The sequence below is a fragment of the Prorops nasuta genome, unplaced genomic scaffold (genome assembly GCF_024137725.1).
Source record: "Prorops nasuta isolate Cenicafe-Biocafe unplaced genomic scaffold, Cenicafe_Pnas_1.2 PNAS00033, whole genome shotgun sequence".
Classification (NCBI taxonomy): domain Eukaryota; kingdom Metazoa; phylum Arthropoda; class Insecta; order Hymenoptera; family Bethylidae; genus Prorops; species Prorops nasuta.
In genome coordinates this window covers 44733-70122 of record NW_027116830.1, presented here as the reverse complement: position 1 = coordinate 70122, position 25390 = coordinate 44733, and the positions used below count along the sequence as shown (strand labels likewise).

At 39.0% G+C, this 25390-nt stretch overlaps 1 protein-coding gene across 1 annotated transcript; it reads right to left on the bottom strand.

Moving 5' to 3' along the window:
• Positions 1 to 95: 95 nt before the first annotated feature.
• LOC136783496 (uncharacterized) lies at positions 96 to 24867 on the bottom strand. The gene is made up of 9 exons (XM_066743715.1): positions 24697 to 24867; positions 11142 to 11226; positions 10884 to 11054; positions 10341 to 10570; positions 9554 to 9718; positions 6116 to 6497; positions 5209 to 5365; positions 3829 to 4402; positions 96 to 1641 (listed from the first exon to the last, which is right to left on the bottom strand). Exons 2-9 carry the CDS (start codon positions 11179 to 11181, stop codon positions 493 to 495), a joined length of 2868 nt encoding a protein of 955 aa, XP_066599812.1. The 5' UTR covers positions 11182 to 11226; positions 24697 to 24867; the 3' UTR covers positions 96 to 492.
• Between the last annotated feature and the right edge of the window lie 523 nt (positions 24868 to 25390).

Genomic DNA, 25390 nt, shown 5'->3' with positions numbered 1-25390 from the left:
ACGATAAATAACAATAAGATTCTCTTGTCTCAAATGTAGTACGGCTTACGTTTCGTCGGACCGACTAAATTTTCAGTCTACATTGGCAGTGATGCTTTTACGTCAATTGTTCGCAATAATAAAGCTAAGTTAAAAAAAAGACTGTCGACAAATTTGTGTATATACTGTAGAGTAATAAGCACGAATCTGGATAAGCCCATAAGGAGCGCGCGAGTATTTTCAATAAGAGATTCATGGAGAATCCATCGAAAGCTTTTTTCACGCATTAACAAACAAATAAACAGCTTTGCTCGGTTCGTTTGTTCTTGAAAACGCAACAACAACGCTCGTCCGTGCAAAATTGTATAAAGTCGAGATAAGAGGTCGAAGAATCGCAGATTTTCGAGGAAATGAATTATCCATGGAGATTACATATGCTGCGTTGGGAAAGAATTGATCGAGGAGGGGAGGAGGGGGGGGGGGGATGAGAGGGATGAATGGTAGGGGTGATTCTTAACCGACGAATGGATAGGGTGGATATCCAACGGGTGGAGGATAATATCCAGGGAATGCTGGAACGGTTGGTTGAATGGGGATGGTAGTGGTGACGTAGGTGGTGATCTCGGTGGGCACGACCTTCGTGGAGAACAATGTGGTATAGGCTGTTTTAGCCCCAAAGGTCAGTTTGAGGACTCTGGAATCGGAGACGGTGGCCAATGTTTGAGTGATCAATGGAGCACTGGTGATGGTGAACTGTGGCTGTTGCTGGGGGAAGAGGGGAACTTGCGGTACCTGTGGAACTTGAGGAGGTATCAGATTGGGAGTGGCGATAGTCGACGTTCCATACTCGTAGGACGTCCTGGGGACGGTGGCAACGGGCCTGGAGAGAGTGGAGAGGATCGTGTTCCCTGCGTTTATCACTGGAATCACGCGAGACTCGTATACAGTCTCGAGGACCACCACTGGCCTCGAGGTGGTGATCACCTGGGGCTGAGGTGCCTGACCAAAGAACTTCAACAGTGCTATTTGCTGGGCCTGCTCGGGACTGAGTTTCTCACTGGCCTGACTGCTCGTGGCCACTTCGGTTGGCTTCACCTTCGACGCTGAAGACGATTTGAATACTTCCAAGTCAGAGTCAGCCTCGCCAGGTGAAACGACCCTCTTGGGTACGTCCTCGTCGTCGCTCTCGTCCTCTCCAAAGTCCAGCTCCAGGTGCAGCTCGCTGCCAGCTTCGTCTAGTTTGGAATTAAACTCGTTGAGGGTCTTGCTGGGTATGAACTGGTAGATTTCCGAAGGTGGGAGGGTTTTGATGGCTGTGACCACTCTGGCTATGCTGTAGGTCTGCACCAGGGTGATCCTGGTTGTGTTGTCCCCGGAGATTACTGGCAAGAGATGAGTCTTCAGGAGCGTTTGGGTAGTCGAGAAGGTCTCCGTGAGAGTCTCCAAGGGTGGAGTTGCTTGGCCCGCCTCGAGAGAGATGGCTGGCAGGGTCGCCACCGAGGAATCCAACGGCAGCGTCGTCTCGTAGGCTGCACCAGTGTTCGCCAGGATGTTCTCCGTCAGCGGCTCCGTCGGGGCTACCGTTGTTGGCTCTGCCGTTGCGAACGACTTTTTGATCGTCGACGTCAGCGTTATATAACGCGTGTTCCGCAAGGTTCCAACCTTCGACAAAAAGAATTCTCATCAGAAATTACATACCGATACTCGCGAGTACCTCGATTTCGCAAAGATCGATCGATGCGATTACGCACGCTGCTTACATACTGATGTAAGTGAATTCCCTTCGAGTATAATCGTGTAAACATTATATCGTTCCATTTCTGCAATGACCGTCCGATCTTGCGAGAACAAATTACGTTATAATTGTTTCACGGTACCTGTAGGTTGAAATTAGTATATACCATAACTATAGATACGTAAGATTTATACAGTTGAATTTGTATATAATTATGGTGACACGATGCAATGAACTGTATATATATATATATATATATAGCATATACTCGTTGAAACGGTGGATGAACAGATGGTATACAGAGATTTAGCAAAAAGTGTGTATATAGTGTCAAGTGATATAATTCAATGAAACCATTGAATGGTGTGAGAAATCTCGACAAACTATTAATGTTTCCACTGGATTGTGTCACCGAAGAAAGACACGCATGTCCTGATTTCTTCATTACACAGAGTATTGTATCGATTGAGTAGCCTAGTAAATATAAGGTCAATGCAGGATTCTTCGCGTATTCGCAAGATTTACCGCTCGAATTGTGCAACAGTACTCGAAGAATGCGAAGAAAATCTACGAGCTCACGAGGTTTTTGATAGATCGTGGCATTGAAGACTGAAAAAAATCTTCGATGGTACCTACTGGCTGCTACTGGGTGTGGATGAAGCGATCGAATCATGCAAGCAAGCTCGACGAGTCGTTCATGCGTACGATCGATTGTGCCATTGAATCAGGTACACATGACACACTAATCTCTGTTCCGTATCATATCGATTGAATAGATCGTAAGGACCTTGCAGGATTTGACCTTGAATAGAACAATATCTCTTGAGCAATTATACGAGCTCCTACTGGGATGTTGCAACAATTAAGTGATTAGTGTGAGAATCGTATACCAACAGATTATTCGGAGTGTCTCTTACACCAATTGGACATGCCATGACAAGTAGAAAGGTCTACTTTGTTCAAGAATTTCGTCAATTGACCCTGCTACAAGTGAAAACTGACAAGCAAACTGCTTACACTTTGCTGCTTTTACCAGCTACGTTGAATCTTTGAGACAAGCTACTTGAAAGTAAAATTAATATTTCATTCTCTCTTTCTCCCTTTTATTTGAGATAAAGCGTTAATTTACAAAATTATTTATAGTAAAAGTATTTTTAAACAGTCTAGTTATTTACTATTGGCCTTTTCTCTTTTTACCCAGTTTTAAATAATTACTGAAAATTTAAAAATCTAAAATCTACTCTCACCAAATAATTTCGCTCAATCGAATTAAATCACGAAACAGTCCTCTGGCTAATTGTATAATTTTTTACCATTATTTGCCCGACATGAAAGCTCTACAAGGTCTTCGCCACGATTTCGCACCGATTGAATGCATCTTAAGGATTTTGCAAGTTTTTAACCCTGGGTAATACAATATCTTGTAGAAAAAACTACAACAACTGGATGTTTCCTTCAACATTTCAGTAATTAGCTGATTAACATCGAATTCTTAATTAGGCACTTTTTTTTCAGTAAAAAAATCTCATGGAACCAAACGATGATAAGCAAAGTGCTTCCTTGGTGTTGCTCAAACAGCAAAGATTTTATCGTTGTGAGAACTTTGGAGGAAACAAGCGTTTGGATAATTCTCGCGAATTACCAATAGTTAAAAAATTAATGAATGAATTATGAGAAGAATGGGAAATAAGGAGGAAGGAAGCATTAAAGAAGGTATAGTTAAAAAGAATAGTAAAATAGTAAAGGAGAAAATATAAGGTGGTAGACTATAACTTATACAGAGTCTACACCAGTTGAAACACCTCAGAAGATATATAGATGCAAAAAGACTTGTATCTTTAAAACTAAAAGAGAGATATAAAAATGTTGTGCAAAGGACTTCTCTCAATACAAATAATAAAACATTTTAAAAAGATACTATTGTACAAAATTATAATATCACTTTTAGATTAGGAGATACAGTTAAGCATCTTTTTGCATCTACGTTCTAGGACGTTATAACTTAATTAATAGACCTTATAGTATATATATATATATATATATATACATAACAGGTTTATTTTACGTAAAGAAGTAATAAAAAAAAAAAAATAAAGCATAGTAGAGTAACTAACCTGGAAGGAGTAGGGAGATTTGATGGTAGCAATTTCGAAATAGACGTCGTTCAGATCAGCCGCGGTTGAGATTTCAACATTGAGAGTCTCGACGGGAAGAATTGTGGTTTCTTCGTGGTTTTGTTGCTGCTGTTGTTGTTGTTCCTGGAAAACAGCGACGTTCGGCGTGTCCTCGCTCTCGCTAGGGTCGAGCTCAACGTTGGCTGGGAACTCCTGAAGCTTTTTGGGAGTAGGAGAGCCGGAAGAGGATACGACTATGGGGGAGGTTAATTTGTCGTCGAAGGTCGTCGGGGATTGATCCGTCGTACTGGATTCCGGTACGCGGACCTCGTCGTCATCTATCGTCCTTCTTATCGTCACTCGTGGCTTTGGTGTCGTTTTGTAGGACCAACGACCCTGGGTCCTCGGCAGCTTCAACTTCACCACTGGGCTCAACGAGGTTGTTGGAGTCTCGCTTCTCGTTTTACTCTGGTACTGCTTGCCACTGGAAAACGAAGAGGGCTGATTGCTCGGTCTGAATCCACTTCGCCTCCTAGTTGCCGGTGTTTCCGTCGTTGTTGTCTGCGAACGATTCCTGCGCGAATCAAATTAACCTCGAGTTACACCAAATAATTAACTTTTTTAACCCAGCGATTGAACATTTCCTAGTTGAAATATATGCATTTATCCGGTCAGGGTGTCACGTGAGGTTTTCTTTAATCTTCGTCTATAATTGCCTTCGGCAACCATTCGTTGTCTAATTAAATCCATGTCAAAATCTCTCATTTCCCATTTCCAGACAGAGATCTGATTTCGATGAAAGTAATGGATAGTGCAAGAATAATGCGATACTCTTGATAACGATGTAACTTATCCAAGAGTTTTTGCTTTCTCCAAAAAAAAAAAAAAAAAAAAAAAAAAAAAAAAAAAAAAAAAAAAAAACCGAATCCAATCTGATTTTCATAACTACTCTCCGTAATACTCAATGACTGAAAGCTGTAGCTGACACTATACACAACGTTTTTCCACCACAATAGAAAGCAAAAACTTGAACGTGTCGACATTTAAATCTTAATTTACAGTTTCAATCACTTTATTGGTGCAACAGTTCCAGTGTAACGTGCGTTGTTTCTTAAATTTCAAACGCTGTTTATTCAAGAATCAACGAATCATTTTTAATGACATTTTTGCTAAATACGAGTAAAACTAAAAGATTGAAAGAGTATTTCCGTTCTTTTAATAAAGTAGAGAAAAGTTATAAAGGAGCAATTTAAATGCACGTAATAGTTGGAGCATTGTGAAGTTTAATTACAGGATTGTAATTACGAAATATTTCATAGCATATAATCATGATGTTAATGAATATGAAGACTTTCATTAATTTCACAATGATGCACTCACTTGTAGCCTGGCCTGGATGTGTTGGGCCGATTCTTCTCAGCGCCTTTAAATTGTCTTCCAGAGTCATTAGTGTCATAATCGTCAGGGATCTTGTTACGGAATTTCGGTCTTGACGACGGATTGGCAGTGTGCCTCCGGGTAGTCTTAACGCTGGATCCTGAAAATGAGCAAAATGTAATTATACTAATTGGAAAAGAAACTGTTTTGAACGAGCGACAGCTAAATTAAGTATGTTGAAAAAAAAAACATCTCTTGGATAACGTTTAAGAACTCAATTAAAGATATCGTCTTAGACAGCAATAAGGAGGTCTAATTACACGAAGAATGAAATAACTCGGTTGGCAATTTTCTCCGACTCGTCCCTGAAGTGGTCAAAAATACAATTGTATATAATTAATGATCACGGTAAGATTTGAATGAATTAAAAAATCTGCTTGCGGAATGTCAAACCCGTGACGAATTGGCCATAGACCGAGTCGATAATTATACGAATCTCATGAATATTATTACTATTAGGATTAGACGAAAAAAAAAAAAATGTACGTCTGTAAATAATTCCGTGTAACGTCTATTAGGCATTGAAAGACAAACTAGGATTGATGATCGTAGTCAGATTGAAACCATTATAGGAAAACGTCAAGAAGCATAGAATGAAATTTCAAAGTACCTTATGGCTATTGGCAATAAGATTTCGCAAATAAAAACAAGTGGTAAAAATTAAAAACAATTGCTATTAACGATAATCGTCATATTCGAGAAGTTATAATGATGGACAGGTAAAAGAGAAGGAGGGAGGGGGAAGTAGTGAAGGACATTACGTAAATATTATAAGTGTATGTACAAGTGGATATAAAATAGAAAATAGGAAATAGGAAATGGAGATATAAATAGAAATTATAATAGATACCTCGAGAATCACTGAAGAGAACTTCCAAAGGTAAGGACGATTCTTCAAGTTGAACGGTGGGAGTTGGTTCCAACTGAGGTTTGAGTTTTCCATGTTGAGGTCCTATGGTTTTGAGGATCCTCTGGGTAGTCGAAGGTCGAATCTTGCCCTCGGCTGGTCCAGCTAAAATTCTCGAGGAGCTCTCAAGGACCTGAGCGTACTTGCCATTGATATAAGTGCCAATCACGCTGGTCTCATGAACAGTGGTTAAGCCATCTTTAACGATCGTTCCACCCAGCGTGGTGACCAAACCCGTTGGGTTCTCCTTCTCTCTTCGTCCGGTTGCTCTCGGTTTTGCTGCTCCCTTCGAAGGACTCTTAGCGGTTGGTCCAAGATTGATCAGCTGTTGGCAAAACACATTTTTCTCTTTATTTTTATTATTCAGTCTGATACCTCTTATCGCACATTCAACCTCCGCATTAATCCATTTGCATATACACATCCGATTCGCCGCTTTTGGTATTCCGGTAACCTTCTCTCCATATTAAATAGAGAGGTGGACGAATGAGTAAAAAAAGAGGGGGAGAAAGATTCATAATCAGTCGAATAAATTCCTGTCATGATTTTACAACGAGTTCTCGAGATCATTGACTCCTCGAGCTTCTTCACGAGACAAAATAAATCAAAAACTGATGGTGGCGTTTCAACTGTGAGATAATGCTATATATTTATCTGATTGATGTACTTTCGATGTATTTTGGTTCTGCTTTATGTCCTTTATTATTATATAACAGAATTTGCTACTTCTCCTGAAAAATCGCCTTGATATTTCTGGTGCTGAGCATTCTCGTCGGTCGAGAGTTTTATCTTAATGGACTCTGAATAGCGAGAGCTTGACAAAAAATAAACGGTTTCGTGCGATAACTTCGATCGAATTCAGTATAAAAATTCGATTAATTGCTATTCAATGGAAATTTTTTCCAGCTCAACCCATGCGTGTAATTATTTAATTAAACTAAAAAATATCTTTCCAACGTGGTAAGAATACAGAGAAAAATATTATACGCAACACAAAGTACTCGAGAATTCGCAAAAATTAGCGATCAATGCCATTAACACGAATCTTTAAGAATTCAAGGTATAACGTATTGCAATATCTCATAAATAGGATTAAGGCAATTTCTTTTCGGTTGGTAAATTTCGCGAATCGTGAGAATTGGCAAAATTAATCAGTTCTCGCCGCGATAAATCTGAGCAATTTCTAATTTATTATATTAACGTTTGCTTTAAAAGGGTAGAATGCTAATACTATATATATATATATATATATATATATATACATAATAGGATTAAGAATTTCGTTGTTACGTGTATCGTTATATATCGGTAAGGCCCCGTAAGATGAATGGGAGTCATTGGGTTGTGAGAATGGGTAAAAATCAATCAATTTAACGCAACGGATTCGATAATCATCTGACTCACCGTTTACGCTCATGGACACGAACAAAGTGATTTGGACTTGGATTAATAGCGAATGTGCGTTGGCTCGCAATTCGTCCATTCGTGTTTCTCCCATTAGGAAACTAATCTCGATGTGTATATATATATATATATATATATATGATACACGCACATGTACACGGAGAAAGACACACGCATGCACACGCACACAAACTCCCAGCGGCATCAATGAAACTAGTTACTGGGTTAGGAGAGGAACGGCTCTCGCGTTTCCATCTCTGAAACGCGATATGCTAATTAATTCCCGCAAGTAGAACTGGATTTCCAATGGCTCGTTATATTTCTTTTTATAGTATCATTATTCATCCTGCATCCATTCCTCCCTTATATATATATATATATATATATATATATATATCGATCGATATCCGCTTCTCTTTCCGTCTCCTTTCTCTTTTCCTATCATCAGCGCGATTACTCCAGTGAAATTACGAATTTTCGCCATTTCCCTGCACACTTTTACGACTTACGTATTACCGCAATTAGTATTGTTATCGTTATCCTCTTTTTTCGTGAAAGGCTTAAGCCATTATTGTTGTTAACTTTGCCATTCGATTTGCCTCGCTTAAAAAAGTCATTTTCTATACACATAATGAAACATTAAAATCATTCTCCGCTATTACGAGGAAACTGAAACGTTTCTCCACTTTTCGCATCAAAGCAGGAATACGTTTTGTTGAAAGTTGAAAACAAACAGGAACTGAGTAATCTTGTCTTTTTCTTAAGAATGTGGAGCAAAGCATTTTCTTGTAATCGCTGCGCGGAGGGAGGCTAATTTTCGAAAAATAAAAATGGGAGAATGAGGAGGAAGGCTTTCTCACGCGCGTCATATGTATAGTATATAGAAGAATAAATGACAGAATGCGTTATTATAGTATTGCCAGCGTTGCCTCATCGCGTGGAAAACGATTTGCAGTTCCGTTAGGGCCGTATATATGGATGCAGTTATAATGGATAGTGTGCGTGGGCGTGATAATGGCTTTTTATATACAGTTTCTGCATCACCTATGACAAAACCCAGGTTCAATGCAGCAGCACAGTTCAAACCAACTAGTTTCTCCGTGTAAAAAGAAATATAAGAATCCAGCTTGATATCATTGCACAATTTTGTTTACCAATGCCCAGACTGGAGCTGGCTGACTGGTAAATCGACTGTAGGTAGCATTGACATTGATTCCTTCGTTCACTGATTCTGTTTATAAACAGTGGCACATATTCTCTCGTCACGTCACGAATCAGCAATCTTATTTTATAAATATTTATGCTTCGCCTTATCAAGATCCCACCATCCTATCAACCGCTCCATAATACACTGCATCAATTACATCACTCTCGACCATTCATTATCATCAAATAATTGTACTTATTTATACCAATTAAGCAACTGTACACTCCGATCGAGACTCTATATGATTATCGAGTCTAATACTAAATACGTATATTATTTGTCAATCGAATAAATAATTACACCTGGAATCAGACATTTATTCCATTGATATCTCCTATACTGCATAATTTTCTGATTCTATGCTTATCTTTATTCATATATAATTTCATTCTTTATAAACACCTTTCGATATTATGGATAAATCATTCACAACGATATATATATTTTTGCATAATTTTCTAATTATCCAGGTTTTTGATTCTAAACGCGATTCTTTACTCACACACACACACACGGTACGTTTCTATACCGATAAATCATTTCAATTGATTTTTTTTTCTTTGAATAATTTTTCAATTTCCTGTTTCTCTTTACCAGTAACTTTGCGATTTACTTTGTTCCCGTAGAATTGAAATTGGTTTCAGATGATTTATCATGCGGAAGATTAAATTTATCGTACGGGAATTGTGGAATAATTAATGGCATTGCGCTGGGTTATTGTGTATATACGTTGTTTATTATTAAGAGGTGAATCGAGGTAGGAAACGTACCTTGTAAGTTTCGTCAATGACTTCTGTTGGCTGTTTCGACAAAAAGTCGTATTCAGGTTCGGCGAGATTATTTTTCACACCAGGAGTCTCGTCCTTGGATCGAATCTGAACTACCGTCGACAAAACTGGACTCTTTGTCATTACTTCTATCCTTGTTTGCACGTCCTGCAACGAATATCCCGTCTATTTGTTAAATAAAGCCCTACCACCCAGAGTTCCGAGACTCGAAATCATTCTCCATTTTGGAAATCGTCGTGCAGTTTTATTGAAACTGAATAAATACTTGTACGAAACTCCGTTATTCTCTGCAACCTACTTTTTTTTTTATCAAAGAAATCTACATTTTAACTCTATATATAGACTCGTATAGAAAGACAGAGGAAGCCAGTTTGACTAATTAAAAATTTCAAGAGATAAAAGGTTAATAATTAGCAGATAATATATTTTAGTCAATTTATAGATCGATTATGAGCATCGACGACACGCAGTTCGATTGGCGTAAATATTTATAATACCAAGAAAATTAGTTAATTTAATTTGACAAGTGATGCAAGAAAAAACATTCGTATAAATTTAGCGTGAATGCCCTATTAAAAAGGAAGATTTTGCCGGCTCTCGCTTCATCCAAATTGGCAAACGCTCGAGCAAACAATTTTTTGCCGGAATAACGTCGATTCTTCGGTTTGGCCAATGGAGATTACTGGGCAAATAAATTGGCACTTTGGGATTGAGTCGCCATTGAGATTGGACTTGTGTTTATTATAGGGATAAAGTAAATATTCATCACCTCGTTTTTAGTTGTCTGGGTGTCGCTTGGGTTGACGACATTTTCAGCGATGACGGAATTCACGACGATTTTCGTATTCTTCGCGTGCGCCTTCTTTGTCTCTCCGTGATTTGTTGCCTTATTTGTCTTGCTCGGCTGAATATTTGCATTCTTCATCGATTCCGCCGGCTTCGTCTTTATCGGTTGGACCGTCGCCTCTGTTTGTCCCTCCCCTTGCCCGCTACCACCATCTGCAAATATACCATAAGCAAAACTCTCACTTTCCTGTAGAATCAACGAGACTCGTGAAAAAATTCTCAATTACAACGAGCAACGATTAATTTCGTCCTCGGGACTTGACAGCTTTTGGTATAAATATTTCTCGGGGCGGTCGAGTCTCCAACGAATCGGTTATAATGGAAGAATCGTTATACGGGACAAATTTTCCTAGGATTATTTCACGTAGGATTATGTACGGACATGGAGGAGTTTTTGCCGATGTTTTTGCGGCTCGAAAACTCGTTTATCGGTTTGAAAGTAGAGAAATTCAGTGTAGAGTGTAACCTGGTGGTGCGCTCTGCGGACTGAACACCATCACCGTGTTCCCGATGGTCGTGGTGAAATCCAGAAACCCATAGACGGTCTGGGTGATGAAGTCATTGGACCTGGTGGCTTCCTCGACGCTCACCAAGCTCTCCGGAGGCTCACCGTTCTTGTAAACTTGCCCCCAGCAGCCTGAACAGATCACAGGAATTTTTTCAGCAACGATTCTACAGAGAACGCGACGAGAACGTGACGAATCGCAAAATTGTTTATACTCACTGGACGCTAAGAAGATGGCGAATAGAAGATACCTCGACATCTCGTTCAGCACGATCTCATCCTACGAATATTGGAATACTGAATTCTGAAACATATTGAGAGAGAAAATAAAACATGGTTGATACGGATCTATGAAACCTAATAAAATATGCAGCCTTGGTAGGAAATATTGGAATTTTTTCATTGTTTGCCAGAAGGACCTCGGGTCAATAACCTTTTGGCTTGCAATTAGCGTCGTGTACACTGCAATAGTTAATTATCAGCTCCATTCCACACTTATTATACGTTAGAATTGATTTTTCCATTTCAACGATCCTTGCCACAAGAGGAAACATTAATAATATTTAACCTTTGGAGGGCAGCCACTTCTTTTCCAATGGAATATTTTCCTCATTTTTAACGCCCACGAACTTTAACTTTTTTTTTTACGTTTTGTGCAACGTGGACAATTATGTATATACAATGTATTTTGTGTTAAACAATTTTTTCTTTCATTATCCAAGAATGGAGAAACAAGGTACGATCTCGCAATTAAAAATTTGGATCGCTTCAAGTATACCCATATTTAAGGTAGATTTGTAATAATTCGTAGGATAATAGTTGTTTCCTAATTACAGAAAATAAAAAAAGTCGAAGCACTTCTATTCGATAACCTAATTAAGAAAAAAATCAGTCATCTAAATAAGACTGAATGTTTTCTCTTATTGAAATACGTAACCGCAAATAGGGAATTATTGGTAAAACTAACGATAGCGAGAATGAAAGTAGCTATTTAATTTTTTGATTATGTAAAATCTTTAATAAAATTATCCAGGCACACTGTCGCGGTTTCTCGTCGCCAAGTAATTAAAAATATAACACTTATTTCCTCACTTATGCGATTTCACGGAGAGTCGTATATTGAATCGGTTCTTCTTATACCGCAACCTAATTTAAGAATGAGAAAATCAGGTACGATCCAAACAAGATTGAAGCTTTTTCTGACAAATCGGAAGAGATTTGTAAAATAACTGTTAACGAGAATGAAAGTGGCATAAGAGCTAAGCTGTTTCCTGGTTTCGTGGAGAAAAACCTGTATTCTTATAAGCAAAGGATGTTTTTAAGGCACGGCTGGAGCGCGAGATTGGAAATTGGAAGATGTATTATGTTTCGCAGGATCGACTTGTGACTTCTCAGGATTTTTCGCGCGAATTAAGGGAGCCCGTGGCATTTCTCGCAGTCCACTTCCTTTTGTACAGTGTATATTGGATTGCGTGCTGCAATGTGAGTGTGTGTATGTTTTCGTCCGCGAATATTGTGCATTGCTTGCTTGATTGCTTGCTCGTTGCTTACTGTATACAGTCGGCTAACAGATTATACGAGCAGCCTGTCGCAATTCCGTGAGAAAATACAAGTGAAAGGAGCGAGCAGCGCGGTTTCGATGCTTTCGATGGTTTCTGCCGCGCGCGTCTCCTTCCCAGAGTTGTATCTTCGAAAAACATATAGGAGATTTCCATCCCATCCCGGATGTGCGCGCTTTTCCTCCATGCGATTTTCCAACAAATTCTTCTCTGCCCCAAAGAAACGTACTCTTTTATTAATAAGATAAATAAATAATCTCCACTGTTCAAACGGTCTTGATATATTTACATATACTGTATCAAAAATTAATTCTCCAATGCATGTTTTCCAGCTGAAAAAGAGCAAATCGCTAAAGTTTTCCTTCCATTCCAAACAAGCGCTTTTCCTTGACACGCTTTTCCACAAAATTTACCTTTTATAGCAGTTAAAATTGCTCTATATATCCTACTATAGTCCGTGGTTAATTATTCTCTTCCACTTTTAATTTAACAGACAAATTCTTCCCTACTTTGTAAACTATTATTGTTTAAATTTTTATAACAACGTCGTTTAAGGAGAGCTTATGGCTTTTATACCGTACACACTTCTCGGTGTCAGTTTATTAAAGGAGAATGAGAATTTATAAGATTGCAAGGCCCAGTAGCTGTACTAATAAAGTAATTCAAGTGACTCTGCGCAGAGTTTAATATATTATTATTCAAATGAGTCAGAGACGATAGATGAAAATTTGTAGGATACGAGTTCCGCATGGTCGGTATTGATCGACCGTGAAGATTCGCATTATGCACGAATAAAGACTGGATCCGCGCTCACTTGGGTCATTGTCACCGTCCATTTCAAGGACGCTCAAATAAAAATACCAGCCAGCCAGCCAGCTAGCACTCCTACGCGCCACCGAGAGGATATCGCACCTCTGCTTCTCTCGCACACATACACAAATACACGCAGACTCCCTCACGCACTATAAACACTATATTTTTTCGCCACTTCGTCGCATTAAAAGCTGAGGAATTTTCTTTCAAGGGAATCAACGGTATCGCCGAGCGAGTCAACTGGTTCAATTAAACGCTATATGGCTGAGAAAACCACTGGATCGGATCACTCGCAGCAAGCTCGAGGATCGTAAACTATTCGATACACAGAAATAAATCCTGAATGAATCATATATATATATATACGAGCGAGAATAAAGATAGTTTATGATTTGAATTTTTAAAAAACGCCTGCAGAACTTTTGTATAATCGTGATATTAACCACACCCTGTTTCCACAAAGTAGAGAGAGAGAGAGAGAGAGAGAGAGAGAGAGAGAGAGAGAGAGAGAGAGAGAGAGAGAGAGAGAGAGAGAGAGAGAGAGAGAAGTAAAGATATAACAAACTGAAACTTTGCAAAAGTATTGAGTAACAAAGTTATTAAAGTTTTAGCAGTGAGAAAAATGTCAAGCACGTGTTTTTCCTCAAAGCACTTGCATATCGATGGAGCAAAACGGTATATATAAGAATTTCCAGACTCATCGATGGGAATGAAAATGAAGAAATAAAAGGAGGTATAAAGTTAAACGTATATATTATCATTGTACATATAAAAGTGCAGTGGATAAAGGTATTATTAAACGGACACTCCCGTGGCGGGGGAACAAGGATAAGCGAGGATTTTTCCACCGCGGCTGCCCTTCTCTCCTCGAGCACACAGAGCCCACTGCAGCCTGGCATTAAACCGTTAAGAGCGCAACAAATTTCCTCGAGGGAATCAACGGATTAACAATTGGTTCGCTTTGACATTAAGCTAAGAAAACCTTGCTCGAAAGGTTCTCATTGACTCGATCGCTGCGAGCCTATATAGCTCCCATCATCTCCATCGAGAAGAGGATCGTCCGCTCAAAAGTGAAAATGGACTGGTAGAAATGCTTGAGGAATGAGAAGGATAAAAATGAAATCGATGGAGAAATTTTGGTCGGGTATACGAAGCAGGTGAAATTTCTCGGCAGGATGATGAATGACATATATATATATATTTATGAATGACTGGAGAAAAAAGGATATGTATATATATACATATGTATATATGGCGAGGGAAGAATTAAGGAGAGACGATGTCGCAAGAAGAAAAGTATTTTAATGGAGGGTGCAAAAAGGAAATACGGAAATGGGTGCACGCAGATACATATATACATAATGAATGAAGCGCGTGCAATGGAACCGGTCGACGCGGATTACAATTGTTAATTCCGTCGGGGTAATTAAAAAAAGACACAGAAAACGATGTGGAACGAGCTTTGAGCAATGCGACTGCAGATTTCCTACTTAGAATTCCCAAGCGAAATCTAGATTTCGTTTTACGGCTGGTGCATGCCCCGAGTCGGGCTTCGCTCTGGAAGAATTCAGGTTTCTTTTTTCATCGCGCGCACTTTTAAAAGCGCGCGCGCGTGCGCAATATAGCCGCGAGGGGCAAAACTATCTCGCCACTGCTCCTTTTCCTTCGTTCGTTTCCGCGAGTCTCGCGCGCGAAACCAGGAAATGCTGCTATGCACTTTTTCCCCTCTGTCTAACGAAATTCTCTTACCTAAAGGGAAAAGAGAGGAGACGCGGGGGGAGGTGCGGGGGGGGGGGGGGGGGGGCAAGAGCTGGAAGAAAATTGCGCCAGAAATCCTCCCATAAAATCCCTAACGCGAAAACTAAAGTCAATTTTAGAAATCGTTCCGTGTCAATGACCTCGAATTAACGCCGAATATCTCGTGCCTTTGGCGCAAACTTTTATTGAGCAATCCACGCTTTATACGAGTGCGTTCGATAAAGAGTCTTATGTATAGAATCAATGTGTATCGTTACATAAAGCAGCGGAAAAAATTATTCGGTGAATCGGCATAGAAAATAAAACGTTTGTTAGAAATCTTCGAGCAGCGATAAATGTAATTAGATCGTTACTCTCGAGGTAAAATATTGGATTATTGAGCAACTGCCACGCGGTGCTGTGTATATATAAAATATATAGATAGGCAAAATTGCAATTGATTTTGCGCAATGCGCGCGATAGTATTGTGCAAATTTCTGCTTTATACGAGGAATATCGAAAAGTTTATATCGAGTTCTCGTTCCTTTAATATTTCCGCTTATCAGTGCAAAGTGCCGCGTAACAACATTCATTTACCATTCGACTAATTGATAAAGATTATTTAACCAAACGTACGCGAGAAATCATCGGGAATTACACGTGGAAAAAGTTGAAAAGCGTTAAATATTTTTTAATATTATTGTTAATGCAACATATTGTAAAGTGAAAGTTATATATATGGAATATTGTCAAGTAATGGCAAATGGGAAATGTGCGAATGATTGAAAGCAATGTTAATGCAAAGTTTGCTTCGACAATTTCATGTGGTATTGCGTAAGAGAGCGTAAGTTGTCTTTGACAAATTGAGTGAAAAAATGCCTGTAAAGGGGACCAATCGTAGAAACGATTGAGCGATATCGATTGGAAAGATCATTAATAAAGTCGATTTATAGGTGTCAATCGCGGGGCACAAGGATAAAACTTTACGAACGCGAGGTATAGTTGAACAGAAAAACCTAATGAGTAACGAGTTGCCAAATTAAATAGCAAAAACTGAAATGTGGACCAATTATGTAAGGCTGCAGGTAGTTTGGTGGAAAAGTTGATTAATGGAATTATTGATTTACGGTGTTGTTTAAAACTGTCAGTACGAGGCGAAGAATAAAATGCCACGAATGAGCTGTAAAACTGAAATTAAAATGAGTGTAAAATAAATTAATTTGTAAAATTGCGTAGCGATGAAAATTGCGATGGATGTGATTTATGAAGATGGTTGGGGGAAAAGATGGAGAGGAACAGTTGGAAAATTATATGTGACTGTGATTGCTATGCCATTGATTTATGGTATTATTAAACTAAAGAAAGTATATAGTATGATATATATTATGATAATAAAAATAACAGAAATTAGAGGGAGGAGGGGGGGGGGGGGGGAGAGAATACTCCGTAAACTGCAGTACAAAGAAAAATAAGCTTAAGTTTTGAAATGAAGTACTCTATTAAGGGGAGTGGGGGGGGGGGGGGTACATGTAGGGTCCTTGGCTGGAAGATGCAGGTTGGGTAAAGCGAAATGAAGATAATTAATAAGCTGCATTCATGGTGAGATTTATCGTGAGACGGGTAAAACTTTTCGCTTGGTTTGCAATCGAGTGTAGTAAGAATCGAGAGAGAATAATAAGAAAATCTGCGTGCGTAGAGCCACTCCTTTTCCCTTTCTTACTCTGCTCTATTCCATTGCTATCTTATCCTTACATCCATTATTTACTCTTCTTATTTTTCTTCATTCACTTTTTTCCTCTCAATGCTCATTCTCATTCTTCCGTTAACTCTTTCACGTTTCTCATTTATAATCCTAATATACATTAGTTCCCACTGTTGAAATTGCAAATTTTTAACAACAAGTACGTTACAGACTATTACCAAACAAGAAGATGAAAAGATAATTAAGAGATAAAAAATAAATATTTTTCCTTCGATCAGATTTCAAGATTTATCGTGTTACAGTAACACAGCATGAATGACACTTCACGAGATGAAATTAATAATCGTTAAACGATCATTCTGCTATGTTTACTTTACACAATCCACTTTAATTTTGCAGAGTTAGCTTTGGCAAGAACGATGAGTATCAGCTCCATCGACATCTCTGCGCTGCCGATGGAGTACGGTGAAATATGAATTATCGACTCGATACTATTTGCTTATATATATATATATATATATGTATATACGGAGAACCTTGAAGTGTCGCATTACTTTTGACCCATGTTCCTTTCACACCGAGGAAAAATTAACGCGAGGCAATTGTCAAGTTTGAGACGGAACTGCGCCTATATATATATATATATATATAGTCTAGCCCAATCGCTCTTGTTCCTCGATTCACTTATATGTTCCCCTTTTTCAACGTCCAGCTATTTATTTGTCCCAGTGACAGGTCGTTGACAAATGAAACTGGCCCGGTACACCATTCAAACAGATTTGCGCTCCATTCTATACGCATTCTGATCTTGCATGGTGCCACTATTATATATACCTTTGACTATATATACGTCCTCGTTCTCGATTTTTCAGAATCGCAAACTTCAACGCTCAACGTTATCTCTAAACAACTCCTGTTTTATTACAACACTATCCAACTATTTCTATACCACTTTTTCCTATATGATTTAACCTCGGCAGATAAATCTACACATATAAAATTACCAATCCCAAAATAAACTTAAAAATGCATTGAAAAGTCATTTTCGATGGTCCGCTGACCAAGTGATCAGAACTTTCTTGCGATTATAGCAGCGTGAAATCGGATTGGACGATGGCAAATCGGGAAGCGTTCCAGTAAAATTTCAATTATCGACGAGATTGGATTAAAGTTTATTCGTCTGGGAATGAAATGAAAGTGAAATGACGTTGGTGGTATAGGTATGAAGAAAGACTGGTGGTTCACGAGAGAGAGAGAGAGAGAGAGAGAGAGAGCGAGAGAGCGAGAGAGGTGAGTAAGTAATTTAAAATGGGATATAAGAGACAAAGTTCTCCGAAGGATCCTCATCGGGACAGTGAGATATCTCGCAGCTTAAAAGGTGTATACGTCGAGTGCTCGTGCATGTGTGAGATTGCTCGATCGAACTAGGAAGGAACGGAGGCGCTAATGAGGTAAACTTGGATGTAATTGGTAAATGGCAGTGCACGGCGAGCGAGAAGCGTGCAGTGTGCACGCCGCACGGCACGGGTATAATAGGAGCCGAGTTCCGCACTTTCTTCTCTCGCGGATCGAATTATGTTAATGCAGCAAAAGCCGTTGGTTGGCAGGACGCGAACCCGCTTGGAAAAAAAAGGATGGAGAGAGAAAAAAGGTAGAAACCGGTCATCAGCCGGACAGCAACGGGATATAATCTGTACGCGTGTCCTGTCGCAACCAATCTCCCCAAGATCACGGCCAAATTCTTCAAGCCTGACCAACGACGGGTTTTACGGCTTCCGACAATAACTTGGTTAGTTTCCTTTCGAAACATTTCCCTCCGTGCAACGCCTTGCCAGAAATAAGGATCGTTTCGTCCCTTTCCCCCTTAATACTTATTATTGGATGTTATAGTTCTTCTATGCCTAAAACGATAATGAATGTAACGAATTAAAATTCAAATATTTTGTTATTGTCAAACTTGTGTTGTATGCAGCAGTTGAATCTTTTCTTATTTTTATGGATGTGCAAAATAATCGGTTTTGGTCACGACGACGATATTTTGACAAATAGTAAATGTTTATTGTGAAAAATGGACGAATAATGTAGCATTAGTATTGATCGATGGTCGCGCTTCTGCACAATTGAGAAAATGACAATTTGCAGAGACTAATTCGCACGGTTGGTTCGTCTGATGGATAGTCTGAACAAATAGCGATTGCAATCGCAGAAGCAAGAGTCACGGAGAAAACAAATTTACAACGTCGTACGATTCTTGATCGGAATTAAGAGCATAATGAAATATTCCATGGGATTTTTTCGGGAACATTGCAGTTTTGGTTAATAATGTGTATTGTCATTACTTGGTGCATGACAAATGAGAGCTGGGTAAAAGTGAAAATTACTTCAGCATATACATATATCTGCATAAAGCTGATAATTCGACGAAAGGTCTAACGAGTAAAAATGAGTGGTTCGTTGTTTGCTCGAACCGCGAGCTATTAGACAAGATTTGGAGGTTTGGCATTTGCGGTTTTATCGCCAAAAGTGACGTAACGTTTTGCAAATGCACCGTACAACGCAATTGGTCGAGAGATGCACGCGCGAGGCACGGTATTGGTAAACAATACGTAATATATACGTGTGAAAAAATAAAAAATTCATGAACGGTTATGGTGTGAGTTGGTATAGAGTTTTCACGAGTCTCTCGTTTCGCTTTTATCGTTCTTGGCAGAGCCTCTTTACGAGACGAAACGAAAACTCACCACGCGTATGTATTATACTTTTTCGAAACGAGACTTTAGGCTCGTTACGAATAATGTCGTCTCGGAACCAAATCTCTATTTTTCTCACTTTCACTGAATTCTTTCGATAATTCGCCTCGTTCCATTCTGAGAGGATAATTATATTCAGGAGAAGAGACGCAAATTAAATCATCGAGAATAATGTTGCTTTTACCAAATAAAATTCTTGCGAGAGCATCGAGAAATCAAAACTTTCTTAAAATGCCAAGATTTTCTTTCGAGAAGAAATTCTGCTGGTTTAATCTTTAGAAAGAAAATTGGTTTTGCTCAATCCTCTTAATTCGTGGCAATGCTCGCGAGACTCTCGATCGAGGTCTCGACTTGTTTCAAGACGATGTTAGAGACAGGACTGATGACTCTAGTCTGGCGAAAAAATTATCCTTGGCGAGTCTCGAGACGAGCATCGAGTAAAAGTTAAATGGAGCTTCGTCGTATATATATATATATATATACACACGCTATAATATTGTAAGAGTGAGAATTTGACGCAACAAAGTGGAAAGGATCGTTCGAATATGGAACAAGAGTGATTGGACGAGATTTGGCTTTAGGCCGCGATTCTATTGTAAAAAGTGACGTAATTTTTGGAAAATGATGTTCAACGTTGATAAATATGTAGTGGTGATATACGTGCGTGCAGTGGCACGTCTCGTGAGCGAGGTTGAGATAAGCCAATGAGAATCTTTAAGAAAGCACTTTCCCATGCGCCGGTTCTCTTCCTCTCTTCATCCTCTTTTCAAGTTCTACGAGAGAAAAGGTTAACGATGACTATTGGCCAATTTCTCCACTTATTAGTTGTCCGCCTTCCGCGGAAATATCATGCTATATATATACTTCCCTGCAGCTACACCACCACATTCACAAATCTCCCATATCTTCTCACATACATCGTTGTATATATATATATGTAGTCAATTATATCAATTAACTTTTCACAACAATTGGCAAATCCCACACCGCTATCGTTCTTCATCCCTACTGCACTATCTCACAGTATATATATATATATATATATATATATATATGGGAATAAAGTTTATATAGTAATAACGATTTTATTTGGTTAATAGAACTTTGAATATCAACGCTTGCCTACGGACAATTCGCGTTTTCTCACATTGCAAGATGACGGATCTAAGCGAGATCCTTATCGATTCTTTTCATTATGGTAAATATATTCACTATGCGTTTAATTATTATGCTAAATAATCCACTTCCTCGTATTATTTCGCAATCATCCGTTCATTCTCAGTGGATTTAGATTGAAAAGTGCAACACGATTGCAAAGACAATTCGTAATTTGCACAAAATTGTGTGGTGACATAACGAGATTGTGCTTGTTCGTAACATATATATATAAACACGTGTACATAGTATATATAGTATATGGCAAGCGAGTAATTTTCTCGTTGCATTTGACAGTCACTTTTTTAACGCACTTTCAAAGAATTTAAATAATATGTAACGGTCTGCATGGCGAATTTATTTTTTTCTGCTAAAACTGTCCTGTCCAACGTGCCTACACACATATATATATATATATATATATATATATACACGTATATATAGGCTGCGTGCAGAAACACACACTAGACACCTTGGCAAGATCTTTATCGGTTCATTGGATTATGGTAATTGAACGGTGTTTTATCTTTAAATCGGCTCGCAGCCATTCTTCTGACCTCATAAAAGTCAAGCACTACAATAACTAACGATTTCATCGAGCGATTCATATCAATGGAGATGAATTTCTCGAATGGAAATGAGCCAACTTTCGAACGGAATTGTTTGGATTTGGCAAATGCATGGTCGTGAAATATTGTCTCGACTGGAAGTTAGGAGACAAAAAGTTCTTTATGTGAGAGTTGGTTGGAGCAAATAAGAGTTGGAAGGCGTTAGGCGAGTTTTCTAAATATCGTGCAATACGTTCTTTTCGCAATGGACTTTTCCCGAAAAATTCAGCAGAAATCCAAGTTTCACTGGATTACATGATTGCAACCGGAGCGAAACCACAGCGAACACGCTCTTTTCGTTAGATCGGCGCGTGGGTTTCGGCTTCGATCCAGCGTATTAATGTAAAATGTAACGTAAAAGTAGCGTAACGCGTTCCTGTCAGGGCCGCCGATTCCTACGCTAACACAATGAGGAAACGCCTACCTCACCACAACGGCTAATATTTCTCGACCAAATTCTCTGGATACTTTGCCATTTAATTTCGCGATTCCGTCCAATTAAATTTATCAATAGTCGATGGAAATGACGAAATCGAGTCTCTCTATAACTACAGAGAAAATATAGGCTCCGTATCGTAAAGCTGCTTACATATACATTCATATATATATATATATATATATATATATATATAATATTGGAAATAGAGACGAGCGTTTCAATGGAAACGATCAATTTTGTATAAGAATTAATAATGTAGGTCAATAGGATCGCTCCTGGGTCCATCCAAGCAAGGACAGGAAAGAAAAATGACAAGTTGGCCAAGATTTAATCGTGCACATAGAAATGAAATTCTATGTACAAAGAGTGGAGAAGAGAGAAAAAAGAATAGAATTCGTTAAAAGAGGATGGGAAAGGTTAATGGTATGCGTGTGTATGGAAAACTATATATATATAATAGTAGAAAAATAGAAGCAAGCTGAGGTAAGAGTTGTAATAATACTAGTAGTGGTAAAGAGCGTTATTGCAGAAGCTAAAAGTTGAGAGCGTGTGTGTAGCAAGATAGAATAAGGTAAGGTAAGGTAAGGTATATAGCAAGGTAGAAAAGTAGGAACGTAATGCGGTGTAGAACCGATGGCCCAATTATGACAACGGGCAAGCACGTGTTGCTGGAAACACGTACTCGGTTGGTTGACTTACTAAAGCACCAACACGTGATTCGAGCTGATCAGTCTGAACATTGCCACTGAGGTCTGAGCCGAGCGGTGAGCCCAGCAGTGAGGCTGGCTGCCGAGAGTACTTTCACTTGGCTGGCGCAAACACAAACACGCGCGAGCGAAATAGCCAGAGCGAGAGAACGAGCGAAGCAATAGTAGACGGCCAACGGCAACCCAGTAACACGTATACAGTTATACATGTGTAAACTACGTGTATGACAGAAATAATTATGCGCCTGCACGTGAATAATAATGTGTGTGCCCGTGCCGTCGTAATGTGCTTTGTACAAGGCCCTCGCTCTTTCTTATTTCTTAGTCCCTCACGTGTGTAAGTGGCGATATAAAAAAATTGCACATTTCGGAATGCCGAGTATGCCAAGCGCGGCCTGATTTATCAGCCAACTTTCGCGTTTACTTATTTTACACGCTCTTTTCGTCTTCTTCTATCCCTGCCCCCCCCCCCCCCCTCACCCCCTCTTTCTTTCTATCTATTAAAAATTCGCATTGCAAAATAATTCTCATCGGTATTATCGACGGACACTCACCATCGTTATATCTATAAAGTTTTATGCGCGATCTAACGCGCGTATACAGTGTACTTTTCTTCAGGTTCATTTTCAGCGACTCGTCGCTATACTGTTTTGCGGTAAAAATGGCAAAAATCGAAATTCTTACTCGCGAATTTTTACTCGACACTCTCCGGCTTTGTTTCTTCTCACGTATTTCTCTTTTCTAAAATTTAACACCGATATCCATGCTATTTTTTTGTCACCTTCTTTTTAAATACCGATCAGACATTGGGCTCTAGTCAGGATCAAATTGATTGGAATTCGTTGAATAAATTAATCGAAGGATAATTCTGAAATAAATTTTATTTCACAGTGTTAACGTAAATTAATCCTTGTGAGATATTATTATTGGTATTCCTCAATGCCACGAGGATTTTTTTCACTAGATTCGTCGAGTCATCGGTATTAAGCATCGGGTTATTGTTTGAACAAATTGCAAAATGATCCTTCTTAATTGGCAGGTGTGAGGGTGAGGGGAGAAAAATTGACGATTCCTTGAAAGGATTTATGTGCGACGGAAAGGGGAAGGGAAAGGGGAAGGGGGAGAGGAGAAGCGCATGCGATTGTGCGAAAAACTCCGTAGAGCTGTTTATACCGATGGCTGATTCGCGTGTCGAGCTTCGTTGTTGTTCTTTCGAGGTGTATTACGTGTTAATTATAATAATTTTTTACGTAAAACGAACGGATTGAATATATACGCATCTTTCACTTATCTTAGCAGCATTTCTTGATCAGTCTATGATCCTTCAACCTTGAAAAGCTTTTTTTCCCCCTTTTCAACTGGCCAAGCTAAATAACTATGATTCGATTGGAAAATTAACGGTCACTCTTTATCGCTTCGGAGAACGCACGTCAACAGTTCTTTTTTTTTTGCTTACATTTCCTATACTCGCTTATGCGAATTTTCACGATTGCCCTGTTACATTTATCCACACTTTCCCGCGATCCATCAGGAAGATTCATTCTGTCACACGAGATTAGCTCACACCAATCTCTCTGATATTTGCATCAAAAATTGCCATACAAAATCCTCCCAGCTTTTTCATCCACTCATTTCCTCGACTAGTATATAAAAAATAAAATAAACGCTTTGTGTCAATTTTCCCATCTCCGTACTATTTTTGCGCGACGATCAATTACACAAACGGAACACAACTGTACTAATCGTGCCAGTTGAACTCAATTCGAATTCGAGACATTTCGAAAATTGCAGAAAACAACTGCGGAAATTTGAAGAAAGTTACACAAAAGTCTTGCGAAAAAATGTCGAAAGACTAAAAGCGGATTGTTAAAAATTCTACGAAGGAGCCAGTAACTTCTGCGTGAGACGAGATTGAAATTGGAACAAAAATTTGGGAAAGTGAGTGTCCGGATTAGAAATCTAGCGAGAAAAACTTGAAAAAATATGAAGGTGAAACCTAAATGCCACACTAAATCAGGAAGAATGAGAAAGAGAGAAAGAGTTTCTAAAACCGCACTAAAAGATTTCTTCTTCTTACTGATTAAAAGGAAGAAAAATATAGAGGGAAGAGAGCCGTTGGACCAAATTATAGAGGAGAAAGAAAATTGGTAAATGGAGAGGAAATGCGTTTTAGAATCGGAAGGAGAAAATTGGGTTCGTTCGATATGGATGATCGGTAGCGTTAAGTGGAGTGTATAGAAATATAGAAAAGATGAGAGAGAGAGAGAGAGAAAATATATAGTGAAAGAAAAGAAAGTGACTTACGAATAGATTTGATCGAGATGGTAGAATACGGCGGAGAGCAGAAGATTTAAAAAACGATGACAATTGGAGAAGACGTTCGGTTGGTTAGTAGAGGAGTATCGAAGTTTGACGTAGTGAATTTGGCGGCTGCCTGACGGAAGACACTCGGCATTCCTTTCAGCTGGGCTCCAAGTGACTGGGCGGCAAGTTGGTTTCCCTCTCTCGGCTTGGATCGCCGGCTTCTTTACATTCTACTCAAGAGCCGCGATGGCTTTCACTTGGTCTCCTCTGGTCCCCGCTGCAGGTCTCTCTCGAGTCCTGCTCTTGCTCTTGCTCGTCTATCCATCTATCTATCTCTCTTCGATTCCTTCCCTCCGCCAACTATTTTGCCCAGTACTGCACCCACGAGTCGACCTAACCGGACCAACCCTGCTCAATTTTTGTGACGTCAGAAAGGGTCGAAACACTCGAAACCTGTTTAGAACAGAACGGAGATCCGAAGGAATATTCTGATAAATCGCCAATTTTTTTTTGGTTACGACGTTTCGATATATATATATATATATATATATATATATATAATTGACTAACAATTATTATAAATAAAACATTTATTTATTTAGATGGAATCTCGAGAGGATCGATTCCTGTACCGCGCCTTGTACTTTTTATTATATATGCTACACTGTTTCTTGTAAAACTATTCAAAAGCTAC